Source organism: Lontra canadensis, unplaced genomic scaffold (assembly GCF_010015895.1).
Source record: "Lontra canadensis isolate GAN:19392208 unplaced genomic scaffold, GSC_riverotter_1.0 scaffold6, whole genome shotgun sequence".
Lineage (NCBI taxonomy): Eukaryota > Metazoa > Chordata > Mammalia > Carnivora > Mustelidae > Lontra > Lontra canadensis.
The window spans coordinates 35,475,620-35,491,476 of NW_022631000.1; the positions used below are offsets into that span (position 1 = coordinate 35,475,620).

Here is a 15,857-nt window from a genome sequence, read left to right on the forward strand (position 1 = left end):
TAATCACTGTCTTTCTTGTGCTCTCAGAGCAGTCTGCTGACAGATTTAGCATCTTGTCATTGACCTCAAGTTTCGTCATTGCATCTCATCACCCCAGGCCATGGGGACCTTGAGGGTAGGGCCATCTGAAGACATAGCACCATAACTTAATTGGCAACAAATGATTCTTCAATTCTTATGCATAGAATAAAAGGTAGAGTTATTGTGTGTGTGTATATGTGTGTACATGTGTGATTATGTACTCCCTCTTAAATTGGTCCTCAGGCTCAATTTTATCTTCTAATTAATTTGGCCAGCATTAACAATCTATTAATCTCCAAAACTCTGTAATAACTGTCATTCATCCTTTGCTAATCACTCTTACCATACTGACAAAATATATATTCTTAAAATGATGGTTCTGCTTCAAAGACTGTTGTAGAACAGACTATATATTCCATCACTCAGTCTTCTTAATGTTCTGCAAATAGCTTCTTATTTTAAATAAGTACCAAAAGTGACCTCTGAGTATTGTCAGCCAGATGATGCTGGGGTAGGTGCTGCACGATTAGGTACATGAATAGGAATGCTCAGAGCTGTTGAGGGAAAGTCCAAGAAAATGACTCTCTCCTCTAGGAGCCAGACCACAAAAGCAGTTTCTCTGGGTTTGGACATTAATCAACAGAGGGCTGACATTGCTATTTTTTGCCACTCATCTCTGTATAGTTGGGGCTAGAGGCCCAAATCCTGGGGATAATAACAGATGGGCTCTTATGTGTTACTAAATTCTCTTTCTTTTGTTGGCTAGATTACAGCATGGCTTATGGCAGCCAAGAATACAGACTTAGCCCCAAAAGGCCACTTGGAAAACTGACCACCCAGCCTTTTCCTATAAATGGACCCTGAGGATTCTCTGGAGGTTCCAACCTGAATCACCAGCCAGGAATTCCCTCCCTCCAGCTAGAAAGGATAGTTTCCTGAAAGAGGGATACCCAGAGGGCAGTGATGGAGGAAGGGAACCCACCTGCCTGGCTGGCCACAACACCCATCCCCACCCCTGTCCTGCTTCTTTTTTGCCCACTGTCTAATTAAGGAATGTGTGAGAGAGAAGGTGACTCTGGCACTTCTCTGGCTCACTGCCTACACACCTCAGTAATCAATTGTGAGCTCCCAAAGAACTGTGTGATAAGCCATAGGAGGCTGGTGGGGGCTGCTTTAACATGAAGGGGAGTGCTGATGGGAAACAAAGGTTTGGGTCTTTCTCCTGCTCTAACTTCTTCCCCCATTAGGGCCCTGGCACAGGTAGGGTCCATTCACATCACTGTGGATTTCCTAAACCCTTGCTTCTTCATTCTGGGATTCACACTCAGTACTCACAATGCCTATGGGACTCTGCTTTCACTCTCTCCTCCTCCTCATTCAGTCTTACTTATTCCTTCTTCTCCTATCTAGCTCACCTTTCTGACTGCTATCGTCTACTGGGCCCTCTGGAATTCCCATCTGCTTCATAAGCCACAGCCTGACAGCCTTTTTCCAGGGTGTTGAGGCCAAAAGATCTCAACAGCTAGAATTAGACTGGGTTTACAATGTAGCCCAGCCTTAAATCTATGGCTTTAGGAAAGTTATCTAACCAGTGACAGCCACAGATCTTCTGTAAGTGGCAGTCTCAGGGAGGGCAGTATGACTATAATGAACAGTGGGAGAAACAGACACTGCCCATATGAAAATTGGAGGGGCTGGTAAAGAAGAAGAGACTGTGAAAAGCCACTTCACTGTCATTCCTTTGTACCACCACAGTTGTTAACCTCTCCAAACGTTGACTTTTCTGTTGACCAAAGGAAAAGTTGTTGTGGTGAATAAGTGAGATAATGTTGTAAAACACCTACACAGTGTCCAGAACTTGACATTAGTTCAAAAACTATTAGTGCCCCTTGTTTACCATCCTCTGCTTCCTGTAACCAGCTGGGAACCCTACAGGAACACCTTGGAGAGGTTGCAGACCACCACAATAGAGTAAACGGCCCAATAAAGAGATTCAAATGAATTTTTTTGCTTTCCCAGCACATATAAAATTTATGTTTATACTCTACTGTAGTCTATTAAGTGTGCAATAGCATTATGTCTAAAAAATGTATATACCTCAGTTAAAATACATTGTTTAAAAATGCTAACCATCATCTGAGTTTTCAGCGAATTGTAATCTTTTTGCTGGCAGAGGGTCTTGTCTTTATGTTGATGGCTGCTGACTGATCAGGGTGATGGCTGCTGAAGGCTGGGGTCCTGTGGCAATTTCTTAAAATAAGATAGCAATGAAATTCACCACATCGACTGACTCTTCCTTTCACAAATGATTTCTCTACAGCATGAAATATTATTTGATAGCATTTTACCCACAGTAGAACTGCTTTCAAAACTGGAGTCAATACTCTCAAATCATGCTGCTGCTTTATCAACCAAGTGTATGTAAGATTCTAAATCCTTTGTTGTCATTACAACAGTCTCCACAGCTTCTTCACTAGGAGTGGATTCCAGCTCAAGAAACCACTTCCTTTGCTCCTCCGAAAGAAGCATGTCTTCATATCTTTAAAAGTTTTATCATGAAATTGTAGCAATTCAGTCTCATCTTCAGGTTCCTGTTTAAGTCTAGTTCTCATGCTATTTTTACCATATCTGCAGTTACTTCCTCCAGGGAAGTCATGAATCCCTCAAAGTCATCCATGAAGGTTGGAATCAACTTCTTCCAAACTCCTGTTCACAATAATATTTTGTCCTCCTCTCATGAACCATGAACGTTCTTACTGATGTCTACAATGGTAACTCCTTTCCAGAAGGTTTTCGGTTTACTTTGCCCAGATCCATCAGAGGAATCACTATGTATGGCAGCTACAGTCTTATGAAGTGTATTTCTTAAGTAGTAGTACTTCAAAGTTCAAATCCACTCACTGATCCACTCATGTTAGCAGGCATGAAAACATTGATTTCATAGTACATATCCATCAGAGCTCTTGGGTGACCACGTGAATGGTCAATGAGCCATCATATTTTGAAAGGAATCTCTTTCTCTTCCTTTTTCTGAGCTGTAAGTCTCAACAGTGGGCTTAAAATATTTAGTAAGCCATGTTGTAAACAGATGTGCTGTCAGCCAGGCTTTGTTGTTCCATTTCTAGAGCACAGGCAGAGTGGAGTTAGCATCATTCTTAAGGGCTCTAGAATTTTCAAAATGGTCAGTGAGCATTGGCTTTAACTTGAAGTCACCAACTGCAGCAACCCCTAACAAAAGAGAAGGGTGTCCTTTGAGGTCTTAAAGCCAAGCGTTGATTTCTCCTCTCTAGCAATGAAATTCCTAGACAGCATCTCCTTCTAAGAAAAGGCTGTTTTATTAGCACGGAAAAATCTGTTGTTTAGTGCAGCCACCTTCATGAATTTTCTTAGCTCGATCATCTGCATAGCTTGTTACAGCTTCAACATCAAACTTCACCTCCGCAGGTTCCTCATCTCTCTCCACTTTCGCAGAACTGAGCTGCATTAGTCTTTGGCTTAAGAAAACATCATGGCTGGTTTCATCTCTTATCCAGACCACTCACACTTTCTCCACAGCAAAAATAAGGCTGTTTTGTTTTCTTATCACTCATGCGTTCAAAGGAGTAGCACTTTCAATTTTCTTCAAGAATTTTCCTTTACATTTACAACTTAGCTAAGAGATCGATATTTGGCACAAGAGGCCCAGCTTTTGACCTATGTCAGCTTTTGGCATGCCTTCTTCATTAAGCTAATTCATGCCTAGTTTTTTATTTAAAGTGAGAGAGCTGCTACTCCTCCTTTCACCTGAACACTTAGAGGCTTTTCTAGGGTTCTTAGGTGGCCTAATTTCAATTGTGTTGTGTCTCAAGGAATGGGGGAACCCTGGGATAGGGAAATAGATGGGGAATGGAGGGTTAATGGAGCAGTCAAAACACACACATTTATCTATGAAGTTTGCATCCCTATGGGTGCAGTTTGGGGTACCCCAAAACAATTACAATACTATCATTAAAGATCACAGATCACTATAACAAATATAATAGTAATAAAGATGTTTGAATCATTGCAAGAATTATGAAAATGTGACACAGAGACTCAAAGTAAACAAGTGCTATTGGAAAAATTGTAACCACAGCCTTGCTTGATGCCAGGTGGCCACAGAACTTTAATTTGTAAAAAATACAATAGCTGCAAAGTGCAGTGAATTGTACTTGGTTATTTCCAGAGAGAAGGAGGTTGGGGATTAGAGTCCTAGATCTGTCACTTACTTCTTACTTACTTGTGTGATGGGGGCAAGTTAACCTCCCAGAACATCCATTTTGACTGGTATAGAATAGAGAAAAAAATAACACATCATAGAGTTATTGGTAGGAGTAAATTAAATTGGTAGGATTAGGGGTGTCTGGGTGGCTCAGTTGTGAAGTGTCTGCCTTTGGCTCAGGTCATGATCCCAGTGTCCTGGGATTGAGCCCTGTATTGGGCTCCCTGCTTAGAGAGAGGCCTGCTTCTCCCTCTCCCACTTTCCTGCATTTGTATTCCCTCTCTTGCTATCTCTCTCAGTCACAAATAAATAATAATATCTTAAAATTAAAATAAATAAATAAATTGGTAGGATTAAATGATTGGTAGGATTAGATACTAAAAAAAAAGAAGTCCTTTATGATTGATAAGGTCCTCTGCAAATTTAGGCACTAATACTAACTCATCTGTGTTAAGAAATATTCATGAAGTGACTTCTGTGTGCCAGGTACTATGCAAGGCCTCAGGCACATAGTGGTGAACAAAGTCGTCTTCATGTCTCCAGCATTTGCATCACAGCCAAGGTGGTTCAGAGAGAGTCCAATAGAGACAGATTCATTACAGTGTGAAATTTGGTATGGCAGAGAGGTGGGGAAGGAAGGAGTCAGAAGATTCCTGGCAAGAACCGACATAGAAGTACTTGTCTAAGGACCAGGAATAGTCAGTCCAGAAAGAGTGGTAGTGGTGATGAGGGAAGAACATTCCAGAAGAACACAGTATGTATATAAAAACTCAGTGCACTGAGAGGAGAGTGTCCAACCATGGGTGTTTAGGACCCCGTAATTGTTCAAGGTGCTGGGAGTTAAAGAGGCCCCATCAGAACAGATAGTGGTCAGGGGCCTGATTATAAATGTCTTTTTCTGTGTCTCAGCCACAGAGGAGCTATAACCAGGTGTCTGATGAGACCTCTTTGAATGTCACCCATGGTGCCACCATTACTCTTGGATCCCATCATTTTAGGTTGGAAGACCCCAAGTCTTTTCTCTTCCCCTTCCTATAAGTGAGCCTCCTGCTGGTTTCATCTACGTTTATGTCCAGCCTTTAGCCCATGGGAAATAAATTGAATTAAGTGACTCTCCCTAGGTCCCCTTTGAATTGTTATTGACCCTGCTTTTCCAAAAACTATGTTTTGCTCTTGTTTGCAGGCTGCAAATAAAATGGCATGCCAGCTGGCTCCTTTATGAAACCAAGTTTGGTGTTTTGGTCACCCCTCCCCATTCCCCCATATCATCTGGTCCCCAGATTCTATCTGTGGTAGGCAGAATAATGACTCCCCGAAGATGTATATACAACCTAATCCTCAGAACCTGTGAAGATGTTGCCTTGTGCAGCAAAAGGGACTTTGCCGGTATAATTAAGCTCAAGGTCTTGAGATGGAGAGATAATCATGGATCATCTGGGTGGCACCAACAAGGGCCCTTAGAAGAGGGAGGAAAGAGTCTCAGCGTCAGAGAAGGAGATGTGATGAGAAAAGCAGAGGTGAGAAGGAGGCAGGACAGGAGCTGAGAAGTGCAGGCAGCCTCCAGAAGCTGGAAAAAGGCAAAGAAACAGATTTCTCCCCTAGTGCCTCCAGAAGGAGTGCAACCCTGCTGACCCATTTGGGACTTCTGATCTCAAGAACTGGAGGATAATAAATTTGTGTTGTCTTAAATCAAGTTTGTGGTCATTTGTTTCAGCAGGGCTGGGAAACAAATACCCTACCCATTCTGCTCCCTTCAGTCCAAGCCTCCACGTAGGTGATCCAGTGATCCCTCAACTCTATTCCTTGCCCAAACTCTACTACAGTTTTGCTCCAACTTTCTGTCCTTAATTCTTTCCCAAACTGATTCCTCCACTTATACTCTGGTATTCATTCTCCAACTGCCTCTAGCCCCTGATTCTAGCTAGTACTTTGTTCCACATCTGCAATCTCTTCATTGTGACTGGTTTTTATTTTAGCTCTCCTTATTTCTTTAAACTTCTGCATTCGTGAAGTCAATTCCTAACCTTCCTCCACACACAGTCCATAATAGAGGACCACCACTCCTCACCCCACCCACATAGGCAGTGCCCTGCAGAGTCCCCGGTCGTCAAAGCTAAGTTCAGTTCCTGTCTCCGAGGTCTTTTACTTCTCCAGATCTTGATCCTGTTGAGTCACTTTTCACCCTTCGGAACCTCAACATCTTTCCCTGGTTCTCCATGGTCTCCAGGCTCTTTGGTCTCTTCTGGTGATTTATTCCTCCCTGAATTCATCAACTTTTTATTGCAATCCTACTGTGTGTGCAGCACTATGTTAGGGAATGCATGTGAATATGCAGACACTGGTCCTATGTCCCTCAAAGAGTTTAGAGCACACTAGGAAAGACAGTCATGGAAAAATAATGACAATATATTGCTCTATGGGCAAGAGCAAAAACGCGCACCAGGTAACATATATGCCCCAATCCTCTGCCCAACCTCCCACCTAGCTACTCAAAGTGTGGTCTGAAGCAGTGGGAAAAGCATCACCTGAGAATCTGGAAAAAGGCAGAATCCAGGGCCCCTTCCCAAACCTAACCCTGTCTCCACCTCCTCAAGGCCTTTTGCCCCTCTGCTCCACCTGGACCAAAATCTCCCATTCTTCAAGGTCTAGCCCTGAGGCCCTTCCCACTGTGAATCTTCATGTTACCTATTTCTCCCGAAGGCAGAATTTATTGCCCCTCTTTCTGTTTGTACCATCTGTAGAACATTTATCACCCTGTTTTATTCTGTTTCATTTCATGAATGTTTACTGAGTGTTTTTGGGTACTATGCCAAGGTCTGGGATACAGAAGAAAAAAAAGAAATGATTCCTTACCACCAGGTATTGGCAGCCTATTGTGGTTAATTACACATATGACCATTTTTGCCTGCTTTTCTTTGAACAGTTTGAATATTGACTTCAAATGTTCCAGTATTCACCTTAATGTTCACTCAGGAAATGAAACAGAGTTGCAACCATGATTGATAAAACCTTGGGCTGACCTTTAATCTTCACTTGAGCACATGTTTGGGTACCTTCTGTAATCCGTTTCTACTTTCCCCTTCCTAGCAGTCTTTAGTCTCTGAGTATCACTGGGGGTCAGCAGAAGCACCAGGGGTACAGTGTGTGTCCTAAACAGAGAATACCAGGACTCTTGTTTGGATGTTGGTGGGGTGGGGGGAGGCAGAAGAAGCATGGTGCCTCAAGAGCCCCTTGGACCTGTATGGAGCCCACAAGGAGAAAGCCTGCTGAAAATGGAACCCAAAATCAGAAATCAAATCTGAGAAATAGAGAATAGGAAAACTGTTCTGTTTGTATTATTTGAGCTCCTGGATCAACCACCTCATCAGAAGGCATTTTGCCCCATCTAATTAGCTAATAAATTCCTTTTATTATTTAAATCAACATGGGTTGGGTGTTCTGTGACTGCTAATCACAATCATCCTAATTATTTCAATCTTTTATTTGATTCTAAAAAATCAGCAACTAACTTGCTACCTAGAAAACAAGGCTCTGCTGTCACTCCAGGCTGACTTCCCCATGCATAGGTCATTTCCTTGGCCTTTTCTGAGAAACCAGATTCCTGGCCTGCATGGCCACACTCAATTTCAATTCAAGCTTTTCTGCCATAGTGACAGGTTTTACCCTTGTTCTGTTTTTAGTACTGTGCCTGTTATGGTTAATTTTATGTGTCCACTTCACTGGGTCATGGAGTGCCCACATGCCTGCTTGAACATTATTCTGCGTGTGTTGTTGAGGGTGTTTCCAGATGAGACTGGCATTTAAATTGGTAGAATGAGTAAAGCAGATTGCCCTTCCCAATGTGGGTGGGCCTCCTCGAAATTGCTGAGGGCCTGAGTATGAGTGGTTGAGCTGGGACATTGGTCCACTCCTGCCTTAGACCATGACTTACACCACCAGCCATCCAGTTCTGAAGCTTTCAGACTCTGACCAAGGCTCACACCTTTGATTCCTCTGCTCCTCAGGCCTTTGGATTTAGACCGGAACTACACCACTTATTCTCTTGGGCCCTCAGTGTACAAAGGTTGTACTGCAGGACTCCTCAGTCTCATAGTCACGTAAGCCAATCCCAGTTGCTCACGATATATGTATCCTGGTTCTGTTTCTTTGGGGAAACATAACACAGAACCCAACCTCTGCCATCACCTCCTCACTTACATGGGTCTAGAAAAAGCGAATGAGTGCTTTCATTTAAAGATGGGTGTGTTTGGGCACACAGGAGCGGAAACCTGAAGCACATATCCTGTTCTCATACCCAGAAACAACATGCCTGGTTGTGTGGACCATCAAATACATGATGTGCTTTTGCTTTTGTACCTCTGGTTGCTTTCTCTTCACGGCTACATGCAAAAGCCGGAGAAGATGGTACTGTTCTGGTTGTTCCAGCTGAGACATCAAGGCCAGGAGTTCTGTCAGGTGTCTGTTGATTGGCTGAGGCTGCTTTTCATACACCGCGGGCAACACCCTCAACAGCATGGCATTGCCTGTTGAGGGAACAATACCGAGAATGGTGAGTTATTAGCTCAAGGGCAGTGGAAACACAGTTATTGTCAATGCAATAACCTTTGCACTTATTCATTAAATAGTGAGGAGTGAGGGCCAAGTCTTCTGCTAAAAATAACACCATATCTTATTCTGAAAAATCACTAAAGCATGATTTAAATGGGTTCCATACAAGGGAATATTTCATTTATTTATTATCTAATGAAAACTTTTCCTGAGTAAGGCACCACGGGGAAAGAGGAAAATTTGACAGTAACCAGACCACACCCTTAAGAAGGAAACTGTTCTGACAAAGAATTCCTGATGAGAAAAAACATTTGGATGCTGTTTAAATGAAAACTAAGCAGTGCCATAAGCATGAAACCAAACCAAAAAAAGTGCAGAGGAATGTATCCACGTTCCTGAGAGATATGGGGGCACGATTAAGACAACTGACATATGGCAAAGGTGCCTTATTTTTATGAATAGTCAGAAAAGTAGCAATGCAAATTTAAATCCCCAATTTCTGTACTATTTCAAGGGAAGTTTAGATTCAGCTTCTTTGTCACACATGATTTGCCTCAAAGACATGTATGGACAACTGGATTTAAAATGGCAAAATCTCCAGAAAAGATATTGCCTAAGCTATAGGGACTTATCTGCAAACGACATATGGGAAACATCTGCTTATCACTTTATGGTATGGATTTTTTCTCAAAAGCCTCTCACGTACTTAAATGTCTCAGGAGAATTGGTTTCTAGGGATTTCTTGAAGAAAATTCTTTTTGTGTCTATTTACTTTAAATTTGGCTTTTGTATATAGAAGAAGGACACAGAAGGAATCAAGCACCAGTGATTACACGTATGTAGACCTTTCTCAAACAGAAGGAATGTGTCCACATATAAAGGACATTTAGATATGAGAATTGGACAAAAGACTATCATTTTCAGAATACCAGTGACTAAAAATAGTAGAAGGGTGATTCTGGATCAACTTAAATGTATATGGGTGATGATTAATAATGAGAATTGCTTTTCCCACATGTGATTCATAGAATTAATCTCCAGAAGGTTTCGGTCATATGCCCAAGGACTGCAAAGTACTAGAAATATTCAGGGTTTTCTTTTTTAAAACAAGTTGTGTCCATACACAACACATTGCTTTATCTGTTTTCCTTCTCTTTTAACCAAGAGCTTTTCCTTAAACAAGCAGGAATTTTAAATGTAATGCCCACTCTGTACAGGGTACAATAGATCTTAGAGCTTAATTATGTAGACACACTGACCAATCCCTAAAAAATTTCATGATAAGTAGCACTCTTTTTGGAATCGAAGACAGGAAACTGGTATAAGGCTTTTGGTGTGATACTCATTAGACATCCTGAGAGTCTTGAAGGGAAAATCTCCAGATTAGTCATTTTCAGCTGACTTGAATTTTGATCAAATGATGCAAAAGTAATTGCATAAAATTTTTTTCTAAGTTAGAAACTGATGAAGACACTTCGAGGTAGAAATTCTATAAATTCAGAAGCAAAAAGAGAAATCCTGTAAATTCCATTTATAAACTAACTTTTTTTAAAATTATAGAATATTTTAAGACATTAGGCAAATGAGGTAATAATATAAAGAATAGGGTTGTGCCCACCGGCTAGCTTTGTCAAAAAACCTCATGCCAAAATGGCTTCCTATCCCACTCATTTCCTATTCTCCCCAAGGGCAACCACCATCCTAAAGATAGTATTTATCATCTTCATGGATATTTTTACTTCTTAGTTGCATGTGTCTATACCAACAAACATTTTATGGTGTTGTTTTGCATGCTTTAAAATTTTATATCAATAATATTCATACTGTACAAATCTCTTTGGAACTTTTTTTTTTTTTAACATTCAACACCGTGTTGAAGTTTTAGCTCCAAAAAGCTCTCCTTCACTTATTCTCACAGCTGTATGGTATTCTATTGTATAAACAGACAATAATTTATTCATATACTCTATGGTTGAAAGACACTGCTATGATGATGATGATGCTTTTTACCAATAGCACTGCAATTTTTATACCTATTTCTTTGTTCCTAAATGGAAGATCTTCCCTAGGGTATGGCCTCCGAGCTTAATCGCTTAGAAATCACCTGGGTATATTGATTCAGCTGGTTCAGAGTTTGGGCTTGAGAATCTGAATTTCTAACAAGCTCTCACATGATGCTGATGGTCCCTGGGTCACATAATTAAGCAGAAAGCAGTGACTATGTCCCTGGGAGTTAAGTTTCTAGATTCTCCAAAATTTCTCTGCAGTGTGGTTGTATTAGTTTTCTAAGCTGCCATAAGAAATTACCAAAAACTTAGTGGCCCAAATTCTTTTTTTTTTTTAAAGATTTTATTTATTTATTTGACAGACAGAGATCACAAGTTGGCAGAGAGGCAGGCAGAGAGAGAGGAGGAAGCAGGCTTCCCGTGGAGGAGAGAGCCCGATGTGGGGCTCAATCCCAGGACCCTGGGATCATGACCCGAGCTGAAGGGTCGTGACCCACTGAGCCACCCAGGCTCCCCTCAACCTTAATTTTCAATGCAGTGAAATAACATGTCCACAGGTTGGGGGATGAAGATGTGAACATTTGTGGGGGGGCATTATTCTGCCTACCATCATGACTATAATAACCTACACACCCACCGGCAATATGAGTGTTTCTGTTGTTCCTTATCTTTGTCAACATTTGGTCTTGACAGACATCGGTTTTTGCCAGCCTGATGGAGTGTGAGATGGCATCTCATTTTTTTGTTGTTTTCATCTTCATTTCCTTAACTGCTTGTGCAGCTAAGCATCCTTTTAATATGTTTACAGGTCATTTCCCCTCTCACCATTTGACCATTCATATCTTTTGCCTATTTTCAGCTGGGATGTTTGTGTTTTTTCTTGATTTGTAGAAGCTATTTATTTATTCTAGACACTAGTTGTTTTTTTTTATTGCAATGTCAATGTAGTTGATTTTTTAAAATTTCTTTATAGTTTATAATTTTTTTTTGTTATTAAGGTATCGTTCTCTAGCCTAGGTTCATAAAATTTTTCTCTTAAAAGCATTATGGTTTTGTTTTTCATGTTTGTCTTTAATCCATCTGGAATTTACTTTTGTACATGAGGAATGGATTTTTTGTGTGTATATAAATAATTGTCCTAGCATTTATCAAGTTGTCAGTTGTTTCTCTTCCAATTTTTTAATACCTTCTTCACATGTAAGGTTTCTCATATGTCTGGGTCTGTTTCTGGGTATTTATCATACTTTTACCAATTACACATTTTGTTAATTGTAGTAACTTTATAATGAATCATTATATCTCATGGGGCAAATTATCTTCTACTTCAAATTCTTCTTGGTTCCTCTATATAAATTTTACCATTACTTTGTCAACTTCCTTGAAAAACCACTTTATTTTTTTCTCCCATACTGAATGTACAGACTAATTTGGGATGATTGACATCTTTATAAAATTGAGTGTTACCATTCAAAAACATATGTCCTTCCATCTATGTGGGGTTTTAAAGAATGTTTTTCAATAAAGTTTTGTGATATTAGCTGCATCTTATGTTCTTTTAATTAAAAGTGATTCCTAGGTATCTCATTTTTGTTTTGCTATTGTAAATGGAAACTTTTAAAAAATGTATCATCAGTCGTCTGCTGGTATTAAGAAAGCAGCTGATTTTTGTGTTGATCTTTCAGCCAATAAAACTTCAATTCTCTTATTAATAATCTGTCTTCAGCGTCTCTTAGATGTTCTGTATATAGGCAATCAACTTTTTTTCTGTTCTTATGTCTTAATGCTTTTTTTTTTTTTTTATCCTACTTTCCTGGCTAGAACCTCCAGTACTTCAGTGAATAGAGCTAGTGTCCAAGGTATCCTTTTGTTTTTACTCTTTTTAAGAAGTGTGTTTCTAAGGACCCATCATTATATATGTATATGGCTCTATCAATTTTGTTATTTCTGTTTTATTTTTGTTTCTGTACATAAATGATGAATTTTATTAAATGATTTTCTGCATCTATTGACATGATTATATAATTTCTTCTAAATTGTTCATGTAATTAATTGATAACTCTAATTTTAACCAATCTTGCAGTCTTAGAGTAACACTCAACTTGGTTGATTGGCTATAATGTATTTTTATGCATATATTGCCAAGTTCGTTTAGCTAATATTTTATTTAGAGCTTTTGCATCTATGTTCTTGAATGAAGCTGACCTTTTGTTATACTGTCCTTGTCTCTTTTTAGTATCATAGGTACTACACATATAGAAAGTATTTAGCACATTCCTGCACACTTCATTCTTAGAAGCAGTTTGTATAAGAAGAGGATTATATGTTCCTTGAATGTTTGGTAGAACTTGCTTATTAAACCTTCTGGACAATGTTCTATACATTTCATTATTTCAAACTTCATGTACCATAAGTTTCTGTATGTTTTAGCAGGTGTTTTTTTGGGGGGGGAATTTGAGTAGCCATTTATGACAGCAGTGAACTTAGTTATGAGAGAGGTATATTAAAATCTCCCCCATCGTTATGGATTTGTCAGTTTCTCCTTATAATTTTGTCAGTCTTTAGCATATATTTTTTGAAACTGTTACTAAATAATGCTAGTAAAGTGTTTACCATACTTTATCCTCTTCTCCCTTATAGTTATTTCCAGTTGATATAACTATAACTATCCTAGCTTTTTTGAATTGCATTTGCTTGGTATATTCTTTTCCTGCTTTTTTCAAGTTTTTTACTTTGGGCATCGCTAGATTCTTATGTTTTATGGGTGGCTTTTGTAAGTGACCTATAGTTGGGGACTTAAAATATTCCTACTTGACATCTTATGTCTCTTAACTGGAAAGTTTGTTTTATTAATAGTTATGATGATTATTGGTATATTTGAATTTATTTTTACATTTTTTTAAAGATTTTATTTATTTACTTGACAGAGAGAGAGATCACAAGTAGGCAGAGAGGCAGGCAGAGAGAGAGGGGAAAGCAGCCTCCCTGCTGAGCAGAGAACCTGATGTGGGACTCCATCCCAGGACCTGAGCCGAAGGCAGAGGCTTAACCCACAGAGCCACCCAGATCCCCCATCTTGTGTTTTTTATTCATCTTGCTTTGTCTATGTTTTTCCCCTTTCTTTACCGCTTTTTTTGAAAAAGGTTTGTTTAATTCTAATTATTCTAATAGACTAAGTCTAATTCTAATAATTCTAATTATTGTCTAATTATCTATTATCTAATTATCTAATTCTAATCTAAAAACTAATTCGAATAATTCTAATAGAATAATTCTAAATATTCTAATCTAAAATTAATTCTAATTCTAAGAATGTTCAAAAGGAACATTCTATTTCCTTTTGGTTTTCATGGCTGTCTTCAAAAAGATAAACATTCCAGAACTAACAAAGCAAAATTAATTTCTCTATCATCTTCCTGAGCAATGAAAGGACTTGAGGTTACTGAAATTAAAGAGTACATTTTGGATGATTTTCTCAGATCCTTCTTCCAGTTCTTTAATATTCTCTTCAGCTTTGCCTATTTGCCATTTAATCCATTCCTTGAGGTTTTAAATTTTTTAATTATTTTTTTATTTGTAGAAGTTACATATGGTTCTTTAAAAAAAAAAAAAAATCTGCCTAGGGAGACCTGGTTGGATCAGTTGGTTAAACTGCCTTCAGCTCAGAGTCCTGGGATTGAGCTCCATGTCTGGATCCTTGCTTTGTGGGGAATCTGTTTCTCCCCTTCTTTCTGCCCTTTCCCTCTCCCCCTGCTCATGCTTATTCTCTCTCTCAAATAAATAAAATCTTTAAAAAAGTAAAAAGAATTTAAAAATCTGCCTCATCTTTTTCTTTTGACAATGTCTTTTTTCTTTATTCGTGTTTCCAACTCCTTGTGTTGGAATTTTACAATTTTAAACACACTCATTTTCTAATTCCTACCTGATATTTTAAGTAAATGAAGTTCTCAGGAGAGGGGTACCTAATCCTTTTTCTGTATCTGCTGATTCTCATTTGTGGTGGGTTGTTTCCTCATATGTTTAAATATTTTTATTGTGAATTTGTTTTTACTGTGGTAGATAATATACATTTGAATCTTGAACATGTGTGAGGGCAGACCCATGCCACAAACTACTAGGGACCCTGCAGAGTTCAGTCAAAGACATGCTGACTTCCCACTTATTTGTGTTAGGATAGAGGGTAGGGCTATATCCACTGAAATCCAATATGTAACTCTCTGAGGGTCTGGCTTTAGGTGAGATTCTCAATTCCAACTCCCACTCTGGCCTAAGCTTTGTTCCCACATGGTCATTAACACTTAGTTGTTACAGAACTGATAACCCTTATTTCCCTCTATGTCCCTCCAAGGAGTCCTGGCATCAGCTCTCAGGCTTAGAAGTTTGGTTTTGGTTCCCCTCTCTATCATTGGGCCCTGGATACTTTCCTTACTTTATTGGTAGTTCATTTGGACATTTAAGGTTATCATTATAACGTATGCATTTTTAGGTGTTTTTTTGCAGGAGAGTTTTCAGCTTATTATTTTGAAGGACGCAGAAATCCCTAAATTTATTTTAAAAACGTGATCTTTAACTCTAAGCCTAGTGAAATAATACAATTTCTACATAACACCAGTTTACAAAAAGAAATATTCCTAAAATCAGCTTCTTCCTCTCCCCTAGCTCGCTCTTACTTTAGATTCACCAGTTTTGCTTTGTTGTCTCTCATTTTATATATATGTTTATAAAAGTAGAGTTGCAACTCCAGAAGGATTAAAGATGGAATAACTAGGAATGGACGTGGCTTCTAGAGCAATCAGAAATCTTACTCTAAGTTGGTTTATCTTGGAATCAGGGGAGTAACTTTCACAACTTAGACCTATCAACTGTGTACAAAAGAAAACTGGGGAAAGTTTTCTATACATAAAAGGCTGTAAAACTGTAAAGGCACCACACAAAATGCTGAAATGATGATCTTGCTTTCATGCCTCTGTGCCTGCTGACTTATTTCTCCCCCTACCTCCCCTCCCTTCCCTTTCATCCCTTAGTGCTACCAATTCAAGTTACAA

At 39.1% G+C, this 15,857-nt stretch overlaps 1 protein-coding gene across 5 annotated transcripts in view; it reads right to left on the bottom strand.

Annotated features, from left to right (window-relative positions):
• VEPH1 (ventricular zone expressed PH domain containing 1) overlaps positions 1 to 15,857 on the bottom strand; it is a 246,357-nt gene that overhangs the window by 170,233 nt on the left and 60,267 nt on the right. For all 5 annotated transcript variants that reach the window (XR_004382083.1, XM_032852594.1, XM_032852593.1 and 2 more), the window contains exon 5: positions 8,618 to 8,784. Coding sequence is in view for 4 of the 5 variants with exons in the window: in XM_032852594.1 (XP_032708485.1) it covers positions 8,618 to 8,784 (167 nt within the window). In the remaining variant the exon portion in view is untranslated. The remainder of the gene's footprint in view (positions 1 to 8,617; positions 8,785 to 15,857) is intronic.